The sequence below is a fragment of the Oncorhynchus clarkii genome, chromosome 10 (assembly GCF_045791955.1).
Source record: "Oncorhynchus clarkii lewisi isolate Uvic-CL-2024 chromosome 10, UVic_Ocla_1.0, whole genome shotgun sequence".
In the NCBI taxonomy this organism is placed as follows: domain Eukaryota; kingdom Metazoa; phylum Chordata; class Actinopteri; order Salmoniformes; family Salmonidae; genus Oncorhynchus; species Oncorhynchus clarkii.
Window position 1 is genome coordinate 13,123,392 of NC_092156.1, and position 16,491 is coordinate 13,139,882.

General features: G+C 43.1%; 2 protein-coding genes across 6 annotated transcripts in view; one reads left to right on the forward strand and one right to left on the reverse strand.

The window, feature by feature from the left end:
- Window positions 1-12,410, forward strand: part of LOC139418025 (SH3 and PX domains 2B) — a 50,431-nt gene extending 38,021 nt beyond the window's left edge. For 2 of the 5 annotated variants that reach the window (XM_071167113.1, XM_071167115.1), the window contains exons 6-14: window positions 1,169-1,194; window positions 1,742-1,777; window positions 2,818-2,949; window positions 3,460-3,561; window positions 4,986-5,103; window positions 5,268-5,464; window positions 6,371-6,417; window positions 6,596-6,721; window positions 8,553-12,410. In XM_071167113.1, the coding sequence (XP_071023214.1) occupies window positions 1,169-1,194; window positions 1,742-1,777; window positions 2,818-2,949; window positions 3,460-3,561; window positions 4,986-5,103; window positions 5,268-5,464; window positions 6,371-6,417; window positions 6,596-6,721; window positions 8,553-10,157 (2,389 nt within the window). In that variant the 3' untranslated portion in view covers window positions 10,158-12,410. The remainder of the gene's footprint in view (window positions 1-1,168; window positions 1,195-1,741; window positions 1,778-2,817; window positions 2,950-3,459; window positions 3,562-4,985; window positions 5,104-5,267; window positions 5,465-6,370; window positions 6,418-6,595; window positions 6,722-8,552) is intronic. The other 3 variants (XM_071167114.1, XM_071167116.1, XM_071167118.1) reach the window with 3 other exon arrangements.
- Window positions 12,411-12,542: 132 nt separating this feature from the next.
- The window catches only part of LOC139418023 (serine/threonine-protein kinase 10-like), a 58,091-nt gene continuing 54,142 nt past the window's right edge, over window positions 12,543-16,491 (reverse strand). The window contains exons 17-19 of the mRNA XM_071167112.1: window positions 15,537-15,662; window positions 15,272-15,385; window positions 12,543-15,084 (exon numbers count right to left, since the gene is read on the reverse strand). Coding sequence (XP_071023213.1) covers window positions 14,944-15,084; window positions 15,272-15,385; window positions 15,537-15,662 — 381 coding nt within the window. The 3' untranslated portion in view covers window positions 12,543-14,943. The remainder of the gene's footprint in view (window positions 15,085-15,271; window positions 15,386-15,536; window positions 15,663-16,491) is intronic.

The window sequence follows — 16,491 nt, forward strand, 5'->3', positions numbered from 1 at the left end:
GGACCACAGTCTCACGTCTTTTGGTCTCCTATGTTAATTCTTAGCTAGTCCTTTTAAGCACTCTGGTCGTAAAGGTGGTTCCATCACGCTGACAAGCTCTCTGACCTCATTCGGGGCGTGTCTACTAACTGTGCATAGTTAATATGAAAAACAATTATCTTATTAGAAAAGTAAAATCACATTCATATCTTAACAAAAATACTCACACCCTTAATCATATATTTTATACAACATTTGGATGTAAACTTAACAGCTAGAATGTGTCCACTTTCCTAGTTTCAGTATTGTCTTGATACCTTTCTTAATGACATCACAAAGTAATAAACAATGTGATAATGATTATTCTTTAGATCCCCACTGACAATTATTAACATTCCTATGTTAGAAATATTGTTCCAAAGTTCACTTTTGGATGTTAGAGATTTTGAGGCGGAAAAATAACTCTGTAACACTCACCCACAGACCCCCCCCCCCCCTCTTCTGTGGGTGAGATGGGTCTGGTCATCGTCAGCCATTTGCCAAGCTGATCTGAGGCCTTGGATCCTTATCCAGGAGAGTCATGACACTAGGGTGGCTGGTGGAGTTAATGTATGCCATAACCAGCCTCTCAAAGCACTTCATGATTACAGAAGTGAGTGCTACAGGGCTGAAGTCATTGTGGCATAAAGCCTTAGAGTTCTTAGGAACAGGACTGGTCATCTTAAAACATGTTGGGATTACAGACTGGGACAAGAAGAGGTTGAAAATTACTGTGAATATGCCTGCCAGCTGTTCTGCGCATGCTCTGAGAACGCACCCTGGAATACCGTCGGGGCCTGCGTCCTTGCAGGTGTTGACCTTAGAATTAATTTGTTGACATCCTAGTGTCATGCACTACTCATAAAACATATTTACATATGCATTACTGAGATTTTAACTTGATTGAAAATGAGAGTATAGGAGGAGACCAAATCAAAATATTTATTTAAAAGTGAGTCCCAAAACTTTAAAAGACATGAATGAAATAAATATAATGTGTGGTTATTCATAGGGTTAACATTTTATATTTTCAGAGACATAATCAGTAGGTAGAAATAATTACAAAGGATTTCCATGTCATTAAAAGTTCCTAACTCCTTTGCTGGCTCTTTAAGTTAAGTACTTAAGTACAATTTGTTCTCTTTTACAGGGAACCCATTGGAAAGAAGAAGTCCGGTAAGTCCACTTTAGTATTCCATTTTGGGGTAAGTTGTTATTGCATTTTATGTTTAGCAGACGCTCTTTTCCAGAGCAACTTACTGGTCCCCTCTGGGAATCAAACCCACAACAACCTTGGCATTCCAAGCACCATGCTCTACCAACTGAGCTACACAGGACTACATAATTGTTTGTGGTATGTAGTTTATGTAGAAAATATCATATGGGTGAGCTCTGACATGAAATAGAAACATTAATTAGGATAAACATTTCCTACACCAGCCTTAGCATCTTAGTACAGCTAACTACATTTCTTTGAGATTTGAGCACCCTCTAGCTGTGATGTTGGATATGTGCTCCATTCTTTTCTAAAGAGATTGCAATGTAAAGATTTAGGATCATAGGAAGACTAGTAATTCAATGATATATTTCATTTCTTGAAGTTAGATATAGACCATTACTTCTAAAAAGTGTTTTTAAAAATGGGTTTTCCCTTTCTTTGTTAATCTAACCAACCCATCCATGTCAAGTTTCAATTTCATTTTGCTTAATTTCCCTCCATCAGGCATTGTGGAGAGAGCGACTACTTTCCTAAAGAGAGGTAGTAACAGACTCATGCTTGGCCGTGCTCTGTGTGTGGCCCCTGGTTGCTAGCCATCCGTTTGGCCCGTTCCTGGTCCCTGTCTGCTGGGCCTTTAGCTGGGACGTGGCTCTGAGGTGGGACTGGGCAGTGCGGAGTAGCGAGGGGGAAGGACCTGGTCCCAGATCTGTATGTGCTCAGCCAACGCCTCTGTTTCAGCCAACACAAATACAGGTCTGGGACCAGGCTAGGGAAGGTTGGGTTAGAGAGGGCAGGGTGGGACAAGCTTGGTGCTCACTGTGATGTGCTCACTGTGATGTGTGATGTGCATGGCAGTGTGTTAGCGTTGTCAAGAGAGCATCAGATGGTGTGTGTCAGACTGTACACCCAGCCCAACTCCCTTTTCTCCTATGTTGAAATCAACCCTGTCTTGGTTGTGGGAATTAACTGTCACCTTGATAGATGTGCATGCTGTACCCCAACAACAACAACAATTAAAACCCTCCTCATTCTGTGTTGTTGTCTCATGGGGAATCAGACATGACAGTTTTCATAATGTATAATATCTAGTAAGTTTGGAAGCATCTACTTGTACGGTTAATTTAGAGACGGGATGGTGTAAATACAAGGCTCAATTTCTGGATGGAATCCTTTTTGGGAGTGTACGGTTGTGAATTTAGTGGATATTATGAGTGCATTCCACGGTTAGCTCTGGTAATCATCCCACCAAGTGCACATCACAGAGCAGGTCCTCGTGTTGTTCTAACCTACAGCATTGTGTAAGTGTCGGGTGTCTTTGTGGCGGTTGTCTCTGTCTCTGTGGCAGCCATGTTTGTGATTGGCATAACCCTCCTTCCTGTCCTGTCCTCTCTACAAATATCTCCCTCTCAGACCCTCCTTCCCTCTGCTCTCTGGCCACCATTTTCTCCTCCCTGTCTCTAAAATCACACCTGCTTCGTCCTCCCCCTCCCCCTATGCTCGCTCTGCTCTCTGTGGTGGGGTGGAAGGTAGAGAGGTCAGCGCTACATGTCTGTCTGTGTGCTCCTTGCCTCTCCCTGCAGGAGACTCCAGCGCAGCTGACCCCCTGCTCCTGGACCAGTACGTGGCTGTCACTGACTATGAGAAGCAGGAGAGCTCTGAGATCAGCCTGCACGTGGGACAGACGGTGGAGGTCATCGAGAAGAATGAGTCTGGTACGAGATCTGAGCCTTTAGCTTAACGACTGAGGTTGTGTCCCAAATGGCACTCTATTGCCTATATAGTGGTGGGCCTATGGGCCCTGGTCAAAACTAGTCCACTATAAAGGGAATAGGGTGCCATTTGGGACAACCTAAGTCCTGGGGGCCTTAACGTAATTTATAAAGTAATCGCACTTTCCCGTAACTGTTTTTGCCCTCATCAACTGAAAGTTAGTTATCATACTCGAAGGAAAGCCTCAGATACAGGCGCTTTGAAGTGTACCAAGATGACTACATAATGCTATCACGATGTCTTCAGAATCTTCCAAACAGACAAGGCCAAATAGCAGAATAATACTATCACAATGTCTTCAGAATCTTCCAAACAGACAAGGCCAAATAGCAGAATAATGCTATCACAATGTCTTCAGAATCTTCCAAACAGACAAGGCCAATCCAAGATCCAGAGTGAGCCACTGCTGTGTGTCTGACTGTTTCTGTGTGTGTTTTGCTTTCTGTGTGCAGGTTGGTGGTTTGTTAGTTCTGACGAGGCCCAGGGCTGGGTCCCTGCCACCTGCCTGGAGGCCCAGGATGACCCTGATGACTTCTCCCTGCCCGGTGAGGAAGGTAACCCTCTCTATCCACATTCAGAATAAAAACTAACTGTAACTACAGATCAATGCTGGCAGCCGTAGGGCACAGCTCAGTCAAAACTCAAGGATTGCTGCCTGAGCATCAACCGCTCAAGGCTTGCTTCCAATCAAAACAGTATGTGTCCTGTCATTGATTAAGATGTAGAAGAAATGTGGAATTGTAATGAACAAATCTAGGAAACAGGATGCTCAGAAACTCTTGAAATCTGTACAGTACTTGTATTGGCATTACAAAATACTCTTTCACACTGTGTGTTTGTGTGTGTGTGTGTGTGTGGGGGGGGGGGGGGTCAGTTTCAGAGGTCATTTTCCCACCTGTTCACACTGTTCTAATCACCATCACCTGTTACTGTCTGTCTATTAGAACTTAGCCAACACATAGCAGAGTATTCACTTCCTGTGTACTTACTTCCTACTTCCTGCTGCCCACTGTGCTCTGCGTCAGTGTCCCGGAGATACTGGTCACTGCTGAGGCACGTGGGCCGCCGGCGAACATTAGGGGATCTGTTCAGCACAAGTACAGGGTTTGGGCAAGGTGGAACGCACGCCTCTTTTCCCCATAATCTTCATCTGTGTGTAGAATGTCATGTTTAGCATGCAAATCCCATGCATGACCAACCCAAGCACGGAGAGTGATGCAAGACATGCATGTGTGGCATGGATTAGAATGGATACTACCGCTATGTTTGTGTTATTTGTCTTCTCGATGGAATGCAGTGTGGAAAAAGCTCAGTTTTTCTCACTTTGTTATTTCAGTGAAATTAATGATATATTTTAAATAGTTTGTTCCTTCTAAATACACTATCTGTTTAACAATCACTTTAATTCAGTAGACTTTAAAGGGACCCGTGTAGATTAGGTATAAAAACCTAATACATTTGAAGTAGGTGTTAGTGAAGTCCTAACCTTAGTAATGCTGTCTTGTTTGTGTGTGCTTAATGTTGGTGGAGGATGGAGGGAGGTTTTGTGTTGCATGATGTGTGTTACACATCTTCTCACTCTACAGGATAGATCCTGCCCAGGCCCTGTCTACAAGGACATACTTGCAGAGAGTTTTACCCTGGTTTAGACCAGTTACCAGTTTATGATCTTGTTACACTGGTTTAGACCAGTTACCAGTTTATGATATTGGAATGGTGTACTGAAGGCTAATGCACTACGTTCACTAGCAGATAGTGAGAGGCTAGGGTTTTAGAATTTGCTATGAAGAAAGAACACTATCAATTGTTTTCCATATATAGTCAAAGAGATTAGTCCCAACTACTCGCTCTCAACATGCCATCATGTGCTGTCCCTGCCAAGTTGTTGATTCCATTCCATTGACATTCTTGTGAAAGTTAGTATGCAAGACGGGATAAAATACATCACCTAATGTGATGTATTCTTTGTCATTTCCAGAGGAGAAGTACACAGTGATCTACCCGTATGCAGCGAGAGACCAAGACGAGATCGACCTGGAGAGTGGCATGACAGTGGAGGTCATTCAGAAGAATCTGGAGGGCTGGTGGAAGATCAGGTAGAACAGAAAACCCCAGAAGCGTGTCTGTCCATTGGGGATGCAGGCTGTGTGTCCATGTGAATTTCATTGAGTGTTTGAATGTCTATGTGTGTCAGAGTTGGTTGCTGTTGTGTTTCTTTCTATTGAAACCGTAGACGTAACCTCTCTGCTGCCGTCTACAGGTACCAGGGACAGGAGGGCTGGGCCCCGGCGTCCTACCTGAAGAAGGCCGACATCCTGAGCCAGAAGCTGGCAGCAGGCCACGCCAGCACCAACGATCTGGACGGATTCTCCAAGCAGCAGAACCAAGCCAAAGAGAGCAAAGGAGACAACAAGGACCAGAAAGACAAGGGCTTCTCCCCCTTTGCCAAGCAGCACAGTGAGTGGGAACTAAGAACTGTAAACTACAGTAACTCATTTAACAACTGTAACTCTCTACTTAATGGGAAATCTCACACCACCCCAACATCCACATATGTGAAAATGTATGATGCTTTTTGTCTTTGAATAATGGCTACCTGCAGGCTTTAAAGTAACATTTCAAAAATCAACATATGGTATGTGAAAATTGTGTGTTTCTATGATCTGTAGTAAAAAAAGATAGAGGAAGGAAAGTGTTTCCAATGGCATCATCAACCAATTAGTAGACAGTAGGCAAAGCCTCCTCACAATTGGTTAAAATCACATGACGCACGCCAATGATGTCATTGGAAACACTTATCTTCCTCTATATTTTTTACTACAGAACAGAAACACACCATTTTCACATACTGTATGTTGATGTTGGTATATAAAGTAGACACATTGTAAAATTTTCCTTTAAAGCCTGCAGGTAGGCATTATTCAAAGACATTATAAAGCCATATACACGCAGGCTTACTTAAATTGTTACCAAGACATCTCATCTGTATGAGAGATGCCTCCTTAGTCTCCTCCCTCAGAGATGTTTCTCTGCAAAGCTCTCTAACTCAATGCCAGAGTAATGTAAAACATCCTACTTTATTTCCTAGTAAGTCATTGAGGAGCTGAATGCCTCCCACAACTACACCTCCATTAGTGAGGATCCATTACACATAGTTAGAGCCGAAGGCCCCGGTCTACAGAGCTCATCAGTCTGCATCGAACACACTGCTCTCTCTCTCGCTCCCTGGTCTTTCTCTCTTTCTGGAACTGATATCTTCTCCTATGAGGAGTGGATGTCAATGCAGGCAGTGTTTTGAGACTGATGGCCTGTGATGAGATGCGGCTCACTGGAGTCTGATTTCCTCTGCCTTTTCCCCTACAGAACAAGGGGCGAGACAGAGACCACCACCACGCAGGGATCTCACCATCGTAAGTACCCTCCACTAACCACTTAACCACACATCCTGCTACACCAACAACACTCGTTAACAAAGACATATGTCTTAATGAGTTTTGCATTGATTTGATGTTTTGATCTACCACAAGTCAAATCTGATACAGACCCACTCTTTTTTTCTTCACACCCTCCCTCTCTCCCTCCCTCCAGCCGAGGGGGCAGAACCTGCCCAAGCCGCCCACCCCTCCTCAGGTGGAGGAGGAATTCTACACCATTGCAGACTTCCAGACCACCATCCCAGATGGCATCAGCTTCCAGGCTGGTGTCAAAGTGGAGGTGAGACACACGTCACATCTCACCACATATTGGTAGATGGTTATTGTTTGATGGCAAACAGCCTACCATCTCCCGCCTAGAGAAACCTTTCAGATTTAATTGATACATTTTATTCCATATGCAATACATTTGTTTACCACAAAAGAGTCAAAACTCAGAGTGAAGTTCAATTAATTAATGAACTCCTTGATACTACCCATCCCGCATGCGGGAGCGTAGCGTAGCCTCAAACTAATTAGCATAACGCAGCGGACATAAATCTTCCTAGAAAATGTTCCTATTCATGAAAATCACAAATGAAATATATTGAGACACAGCTTAGCCTTTTGTTAATCACACTGTCATCTCAGATTTTTAAAATATGCTTTACAGCCAACGCTAGACAAGCATTTGTGTAAGTTTATCATGGCATAATGCTATGGCTAGGCTCTGCTAGCATCAGGCAACATTTTCACAAAAATAAGAAAAGCAATCAAATTAAATCATTTACCTTTGAAGAACTTCAGATGTTTTCACTCAGGAGACTCCCAGTTAGATATCAAATGTTCCTTTTTTCCAAAAATATTATTTTTCTAGGCGATAAAGCTCCCGTTTGTTCGTCACGTTTGGCTGAGAAATCGACCGGAAAATGCGGTCACTACAACACCAAACTTTTTTCCAAATTAGCTCCATAATATCGACAGAAACATGGCAAACGTTGTTTATAATCAATCCTCAAGCTGTTTTTCACATAACAATTCGATAATATATCCGTCGGGGCAATTGGTTTCTCATAAGAAGCGATTGTAAAAATGGCTAGTTGTGTACTTTACGCAATATTTTCTGCGGGAGCCACCATGTGACCACTTGCTAAATGTGGTCCCTTACGGCTATTCTTCAACATAAATGCGTAAAAAGACGTCACAATGCTGTAGACACGTTGGGAAATACGTAGAAAACGTAAGCTCATTCGTAGCTCATTCACAGCCATATAAGGAGTCATTGGCATGAGGCGGTTTCAAAAAATGCGGCACTTCCTGATTGGATTTTATCTGGGTTTCGCCTGTAACATCAGTTCTGTTGCACTCACAGACAATATCTTTGCAGTTTTGGAAATGTCAGAGTGTTTTCTATCCAAAGCTGTCAATTATATGCATAGTCAAGCATCTTTTCGTGACAAAATATCTTGTTTAAAACGGGAACCAAAGACTCAACAGCTGAAATGTGTGCCCCTCTATTGACAGAGCTGAATACGTATCTACCTCTCATGTGGCGCAGCACTCTCTTAAAGCAAAGCTCCCCCCACTTATACAGTGTTATACTTTAGCAGTTTTCCACTGTGATTGACGTAGACCCTTCACCCTGATTTAAGACTTTTTAAGACATTTCAATAGTTTCAACATCCCTTGGCCCACTTCCTAATCTCATCTGGTTCCATAGCCCTTGGGCCCAGTTCCTTGTCTGGCTTCCATAGCCCTTGGGCCCAGTTCCTTGTCTCATCTGGGTTCTTTAGCTCTTGGGCCCACTTTCGCTTCTTGTCCTATTGTTGCTCCAGATAACATATCATGGGTCTCTGGTCACAGGGAGTACATAGACGCTTCTTCAAACTGACACGCTAATATTCAGCATAACACTTTTCTCTACTTTCACAATGACTTTGTAAGGCAAAACATCCCAGAGACTTAAGACCTTGTTCTACTTCTCCTTAATCACTCAAAAGCCAATCATTTCACAAACAGCAATTATTTACAATCAGAATGGAATGGGATTTGAATGATGCTTCATAAAATGCACTGTCTCTTCATTCCTGATTCCCTGATTGACTCACTGGTCCCCTGTTTCTGTTGTCCAGGTGATAGAGAAGAACTCCAGTGGCTGGTGGTACATTCAGATTGAAGACAAAGAGGGCTGGGCCCCCATTACCTTCATCGACAAATACAAAAAGACCAGTTTGACCCCGCGCCCTAACTTCCTGGCACCTCTGCCCAACGAGATGGCCCAGCTGAAGCTGGAGGATGGCACTGCCAGCGGCGCGGGGCAAGAGGACAGCTGGTCCAAACCGCTGCCAGACGAGCCCACCGCGAGCAGCGAGTCCGGAGCCCGGCCCAAACTCAGAGACTGGAAGTCCAGCGCCAGTAAGGGGGCATCAGCCTTCTCCGGACCCCTGCCTCCTGCCCCGTCTGCCCCACCTGCTGAGGAGAAGCCAGCCTTGCCACCCCGCAGGGAGTCCATCAACAAGAGCCTGGACATTGAGATTACTGTGGAGAAACCCAGGACAGACCTATCCAAACCCATGCCTCCAAAACCCCAAGCCCCGGGTGTCATCATGCCCCTGCTCACCCCCAAAGCTGCCCCCTTCAAGCCCGACAAGCCCCCCGAGCCCAAGAGAGAGGTCGCGAACAAGCCTCTGCATCTGAAGAATGAGATGGGTCTGGAGTGTGGCCACAAGGTCTCTGCCAAAGAGGTGAAAAAGTTCAACCTGAAACCTGTGGCTAAGCAACCACCCAAGCCCAAGCTTGATCCACCGGAGGAGAAACCAGAGGTCGCCGGCCTTGCACTGTTCATGAAGCCTAAACCCATAGTGCGGCCCAAACCCGTCCCAGCTGCCAAGCCAGAGCCGCCAGCTGAGAACAAGCTGGACATCACCAACCTGAGGAGCAAGCTGAAGCCTTCAAAGCCAGTTGAACCAGGCTCTGGATTAGCAGAGCCAAGCCAGCAAAACGGCACTGCAGCCAACAACGCCCCTAGCAACGTTCTCCCCAAGATGCCGCCCCCCAACCTTCCCCCTAATAATGCTTTACCCAAGATGCCCCCTCCTAATAATGTTCTCCCCAAGATGCCGCGTCCCGGCAGCCCCCCTATCAATGCCCTACCCAAGATGCCCCTGGCCCCCAATGCTCACAATGGCAAGGCCACTGACGAGCCCAAATTCCCCCACAAGCAGCAAAACGGCCACGGACAGGTGAGCCCGGACAAATGTGCTGTTTCCTCACACAAAGAACCTCCAGGTAGACCCGCCGTCCTCCCTAGGAGACCCCCTCCACCCAAAAAGACCTCTGAGCCGTCCAGCCCCACAGAAACCAAAGCCCCCCTGAAAGAGCTCCCAGACACAAAGCCTGCTCCCCCTCAGCTCAGCAGGCCCCCTCCCCCTAAACCCAAGGCCTTCGTACTACCCCCACCCAAAGAGAAGGTGGTCCCAAAGCCCCTGCTTAAGAGTGAGAAACCAGGCCCTCCGAGGGACAAGCTGCCTCCTCTGATCAAGGATCCCAGTAAAGAGGAGCTGTTCTTGGCCGTGGCGGACTTTGAGGGTGACGATCAGACGGCCAGCTTCAAGGAGGGCACCATGTTCCAGGTGATGGAGAGGAACAGCAGCGGCTGGTGGTTTTGTAAAAATCTAGGAGAAGGGCCAATGAAAGAGGGCTGGATCCCCTCCAATTACCTGACCAAGAAACCCTAAGTACCAGGTTCTGTTTGCTTTTTTAATACATAAAGATATCACTAATTGTATTTAATTAGCTTTTTATTTTATTTATAGTTACCTTTTTCTAAATATATGTGTTTGTTACTTTGTTACATTCCATTTGTTTAGCATTCGAGCGAGAATGAACCAGCAATGACACGTTTCTGTTGCATTTCTTTTTCAATATTTGTTTTACTTTATATCCTCGTTACAAATGACCAGGCATCAAATCCGGGAAAAGCAAATGTCCCTTTCAAGTTCACTTTGTGCCATACAGTATGTTACTCAAGCCTATGTCATTTTATGATATCTATCACAAGCTTTCTAATAGATCAAAATATGTCCTTCCAAGCCTTCTATGATATTGTGCCTCAGTATAATATTCAGTGCTTTAAGCTTAAATATATGCAATTTAGCTAGTTGGTGTCTCAGTTAGCATATCAAAGATGCTTCAGCCTAATGAGTAGAGTTAAAACTGACAGTGCAATGCATATGGAAAATAAATCAGACCATACGATAGAGGAACCAGGGTCCGTATTCACAAAGTGTCTCGTAGGAGTGCTGATCTAGGATTAGTTTGGCCTTTTAGATCATAATGAATAATATTACATGAACAGGGTGTACCTGATCCTGATTCTAGATCAAATCCTAGATGGCCATGTATACTCAGATACCTCAAAGAACAGCCCTCCTCCTACTATGGCTGCAATGGAGGTTACAAGGGAAGTTCAAGAGGACACTTTGTTTTTCAAGAACTAAAATAGCAACACTTCAAGAGGAGTTTTTGCCAAGTGATTCTAAGTGCTTATATGAAACATTTATACAGTTCATGTGTTTGTGAATGTGTTTCTTTTTTCTTTAGGAACTGAATAATAATGTTGCGGGTGATTTTTTTACAGATGTGCACTTTTCAGATTATTTGAACAGATTCAGATGGTTCAGACTGATTCAGGTTTCACACTGTGGCTTAACAGACAGAGAACTTAGTGTACAAATGAATGCCATAGCCATGTTTTAAAACCTCAAATAAGGTCTTAACATTGGGAAATGTATGCCAGAGTTAGTCTCTAGTTCATCTCCTCTCAGGATGGACTGAATTGACTTCATTGAAATGAAATGGACCCCTTCCCAGTACGATGGTGAAAACACACAAGTAAGAATGACTGATTCAAGTAGATATTACATCAGTCTGCCTATGGTAAAAACAATATTCCATAATTATGCTGTAGGCCAAGGTCTACCATTACTACAGCCCCTAAATTAGGGAATTCACCTGTGATTTGTGCATATAATACAAAATACTGAATCTCCAAAACAGTGCTCAAATATAAAACAGTATTATAAAGTGTGATCATTACTCATTGTTTTACATTAGTGCTTGACTGGTTTCAAGCACAGACTCTGAAAAATAATGATTGTACTTCCAGAATGAAGTAATGTCAGCTGTTGTCACTTTGTTTACTTTTCACCTCTTGCCCTGTCTGGTCATTGGGAAATAGGGTCTAGTCAGTCATACAGTAGAGGAATGAAGGGTGTTTTGGATGTTGTAGTTGTTCATGTGAAAAGGCTTATGGTTTGGTCTCCTAGGAGATGCACGGACAAGGCTAGGAGTGGCTGTAGCTCACAGGTTCATTGGAGAATCTTTGAATGTGGTTGATCTGCTCCTAGCTGCTATGCTAGTTTTTTTTCTCTCCCCATTTTCCCCTCTGTATCATCTTATGTTAGTACTATGTCCAATGTCATTCCATGGCTGATAAATCAAAGAAATGCAATCAAGTGTATTATTTTAAGGACTTAGTGTCTGTGTCCGGTCATGACCAACATCGGTAACAGTGAAATGATCAGTGAAGTTACTTGGAGTTTTCCATCGTTTAGCCAGTGTGCTTAGTGCACTTAAAGTAATGCTATTCATAATGTCAGATTCGTAATAATGATCAGCACATGGAGTAAGGCCTGAATTAGTGGAATGTCTGTGTGAAACGTGGATTGGGTTAGAATGACAGTTGGATAAACAGTTTGTTACTGAAGCATAAAGACAAAGGCAAGCAGGGATGTGAACACCGCAATGTAAGAAAACAGTATGGGATGTTAGTCTTATTGCTTTACGTAACACTTTACCCTAAAACAGACCATTTAATACATTTCAAAAAGGCACTTTTTCTTTTGAGATATGCAGCAGGACATCTATTCCCATCTTTTCTTCTTGTGTATTTCCATTCATATTAAGTCAATAAACATTTTTCATTTTTGTATGGTGTCTTGGTTTTCCTTGGAAATGTTTTAGTATTTTGAGTAAACGGATGCAACCTAAACATTAAAGCCATAATGGTATCAAAAGGAGAATATTCTAGAACATGCTTGAGAAGAAGCGTAGCAGACATAAGAACATTTGTCTTTATTAGACTTATGTACAACAGTGGTTTCTTCTGTTGAACAGTCACATTCACTCACACCTCTTACAAATACAGCTAAACAGAGGGAAAGATGCAGTCATTACAAAAGAAGAGAGAAACATTGTTGGTGAGCGAGAGAGCAGATGTACCTGATAGTTGACCTGATTACTGGACGTTAAACAGGTCTAGTTGGTCCGAAAACTAGGCCAATTTTCAAAAGCAGACATGCATATCAACTGCAAAAAGTTTTTCAAAATAACAATTACAAAACAGAATGATGGGAAAAAAAATGATGCACTCCCTCAAAGAACCTAGTATACACTTCCCAGTGCAAAGAAAGGTACATTTGATGGAGCAAAAATATCAGTTTAAAGCTGACAGTGCATTTAATATAAACATCGAAACACAATCAATAACCCTAATAATACACATTTAATTCAAATCTTCTACCTCTTAAGATTCCTTCAATGACGACAGTATTGCGATTTGGCTTCGTTAGTTCCCATCCAGTGTACTGGTATCGCCCTTACAGTAAAAATGCAGCACAGAAATAAACATGTCAGAGACATTTTAACTTTAAATGAGTCACAACCAGTTTTTCCTAGAACTCCAAAAACAATTTGTTCTTCAACCTTTTAATTAAAAATGATAACTTTTCCCTGACTTCTCCCATTTTCATAAACTCACCTCATCCAAATAAAAAAAGGTAAGAAGGAACTAAGCAGATCTGTCAATCCACACAATCTGACAGTGAAGACTTCAGCATTTTTAGGTTAATATGTACAGCGTTGGAAAATGATTTCAGCGGGAATTCCATTCATTCACCATGTGTCCTCACAATTCTGAAGATCATGCTCTGCTCTTTTAAAAGTAATATGAACAAATGTAAAAAATATATATATAATAATAATAATTTGGCAAGTAAATACATCTGGGTTGTTCCACGAAATGAGTCCCTTTTGCGTCCCTTTGATATTTCAAGTACAAATTGTGCAAGTGTCCTTCAATATAGACCACATGTAACATTCAATAAATCTGATTTTTAACATGAATAAAGACTTGCTAAAGTGTCCCTCTGTGCATCTGTGACTTCTAGGAATATTTTAACCCCAAAACCTCTCCAGGTTTTCACCATCATTGTAAAGCCCTAGTTTGTGTTGCTTTGACAGTCATCTGAAAATAATTTATATGTTTTTAGTGATTCATTGGTAAAAAAAAAAAAAATGACGTCCCTAATTTTAATGTCATACCCTGTTACGTGAACTGAACTCTCGTTATAATATGGTGAAACTATTCCTTAAAAAAAAAAAATACAATCATTTCAAGAGACATTTAACATTAATATTCAAATCATAGTGTCAAAAGCAGGTGAGATGGTTCTACTATTTTTGGCCATTTGCCGGTGTTTTGTGGTGGAAAACTGAGCAGGTCGAGCATAACACCCCTGTTACCCAGACAGACAGGCTAGACATTTTCTAACAATAACATTTTTGGGGTAAAGCTTGCATTCAATTGCCCCTCCCTGTTGCACACAACAAGCTTCCATTTGCCCTGTCACAAGGGGATTTATGGCTGATTTAAGATAACGTCGTCAACTCTGCTACTTTATTTGGCACTTAATAGGCACTTTAGTTATTTTGTATTTAACCTTTTGACTTTAAAAAAAATTAAGTTGAACATTTGCTCTTTATGACAGAATGTTAAAATATATATTTTTAAACCAAATTACACTACTCAAAAGGCTACTCATCTGCTTTGAGCTAAAAGGCTGTTGAGCCAAGCCACACAATGGCAACGTAAGAGAGATTGAATGGTCATATTTCAGTGTGTTCATTATGCAAGAGACTGTTTTGAATGAAGACAAATATGCTTATTCATTGGCTCCCACCAATACAGCGTTGTCTGAAGTACATTTTGGTTCATTTTCCACATTCCACCTGAAACACTGTTCCCCGGCTGACCCTCTTTGGGATATGGGATGCCTCACCACACGCTCCTGACTAACTACAGCTTAGCCTCATGCTTACTGGTCACATCGTAAACCAATGGGGATCTGTAGACTATTAAAAAGGAAACACTGCATGGATGAATAAGATCCTATCAAGCAGCCTGACACACACGTGGAATTAGACAATCTTCAAAATAAAATATGACCAAGCCTTGACATCTTGGGTTAATCAAATGATAAAATGTTGTAAACATGACTTAAAACATAAATATCTTAAAAATGAAAGAAAAGTTCAGGAGGAGGACTATCTAGTCAAGCGTTTCTGGTGAGGCTGAGGCATCTGGCAGTGGTGGTGGTCTTTCAGGTTATGATGTGGGATAAGAGGTTAGGGTTGGTCCTGACAGGGAGATAGGAGGGTGATTAGAGGGGAAGAGATGCCAGTCTACGTGGTAGAGGACTCAGAGTAAGGGAGGAACTTGGTGAGTTTGTTTGGGGAGCTGGGGCTGAGGCACTCAGAGTCCTCACTCATCTTAAAGAAGTCCTCCTGGTCCCTCTTTCTCTGGTTCAGCTCTTCTTCCAGAGCCTGGGAAAGATAGAGGGCGGAGAGAGCGAGAGGGGGGAGAGAGGGATAAATAGGGAGAGGGAAATAGAAGAGAGATGGGTAGAGAGAGATCAAAGCAATGGCAACTCCAGTACTGGATATTAATGTACATTTTACAACTTTTCAATGTCAATGATATTAACTGTTTGGGACTAAAACAATTGGATACCATTTTCCTGGGCTTGAGCTGCTCCCTCCACTCATTGAGCTGGTGGTTGTGCTGCTCATCCAGAGACTTGAGCCTCTGAGTCTCGTTCTCAATCAGCAGGTGGCACTTCTCATTCTGCGTGCACACACACTAATATTAAAGCAATACTTGTGGAATGTATTTTCTTTGCAAACCCACAATTTGTGGAGTTACATTTTATTGTATATTTATTCCACCCCACTAAGCACAGACACACAGACAGACAGACAGACACAGACAGGGTCACCTGTAGCTGCTGCAGCTCCCTGACATTGCCTTCACACTGGCCAATCATGTCCCTCATCTGGCTCTCATGCTTCTGCTGCTGGTGCTGCCGCTCAGCCTTCTGACGCTTCTCCTCCTGCTGGGCAAACTGGAGACGTGCACGCACACACACACACACACACACACGAAAGAGGGGGAGACCGAGGGATGAGAGATTAGTTTACAACCCTGAAACCTGATACAGTTCTGTGATATGAATATGATATACACTACATGACCAGAAGTGTGTGGACAGCTGCTCATCGAACATCTCATTCCAAAATCATGGGCATTAATATGGAGTTGGTCCCCATTTTGCTGCTATAACAGCCTCCACTCATCTGGGAAGAAAAAAATGGTCCACTAGATGTGGGGACTTGCTTCCATTCAGCCACAAGAGCATTAGTGAGGTCAGGGCTCTGTGCAGACCAGTCAAGTTCTTACACACCGAGCTCAACAAACCATTTATGTACGACCCTCACTTTGTGCACAGGGGCATTGTCATGCTGAAACAGGAAAGGGCCTTCCCCAAACTGTTGCTAGAAAGTTGGAAACACAGAATCGTCTAGATTGTCATTGTATGCTGTAGCATTAAGATTTAAACCCAAACCTTGAAAAACAGCCCCAGAACATTATTCCTCCTCCACCAAACTCCTGGTATCCGCCAAACCCAGATAAATCAGTTGGACTGCCAGATGGTGAAGAGTGATCCATCCACTGCTCCAGAGTCCAGTGGCGGCAAGCTTCACACCACTACACACTTCAGCACTCGGCGGTCCCGTTCTGTGAGCTTGTGTGACCTACCACTTCACAATAACACCACTTACAGTTGACCAGGGCAGCTCTAGCAGGGTAGAAATTTTAGACTGACTTGCTGGAAAAGTGGCATCCTATGACAGTGCCACGTTGAAAGTCACTGAGCTCTTCAGTATGGGCCA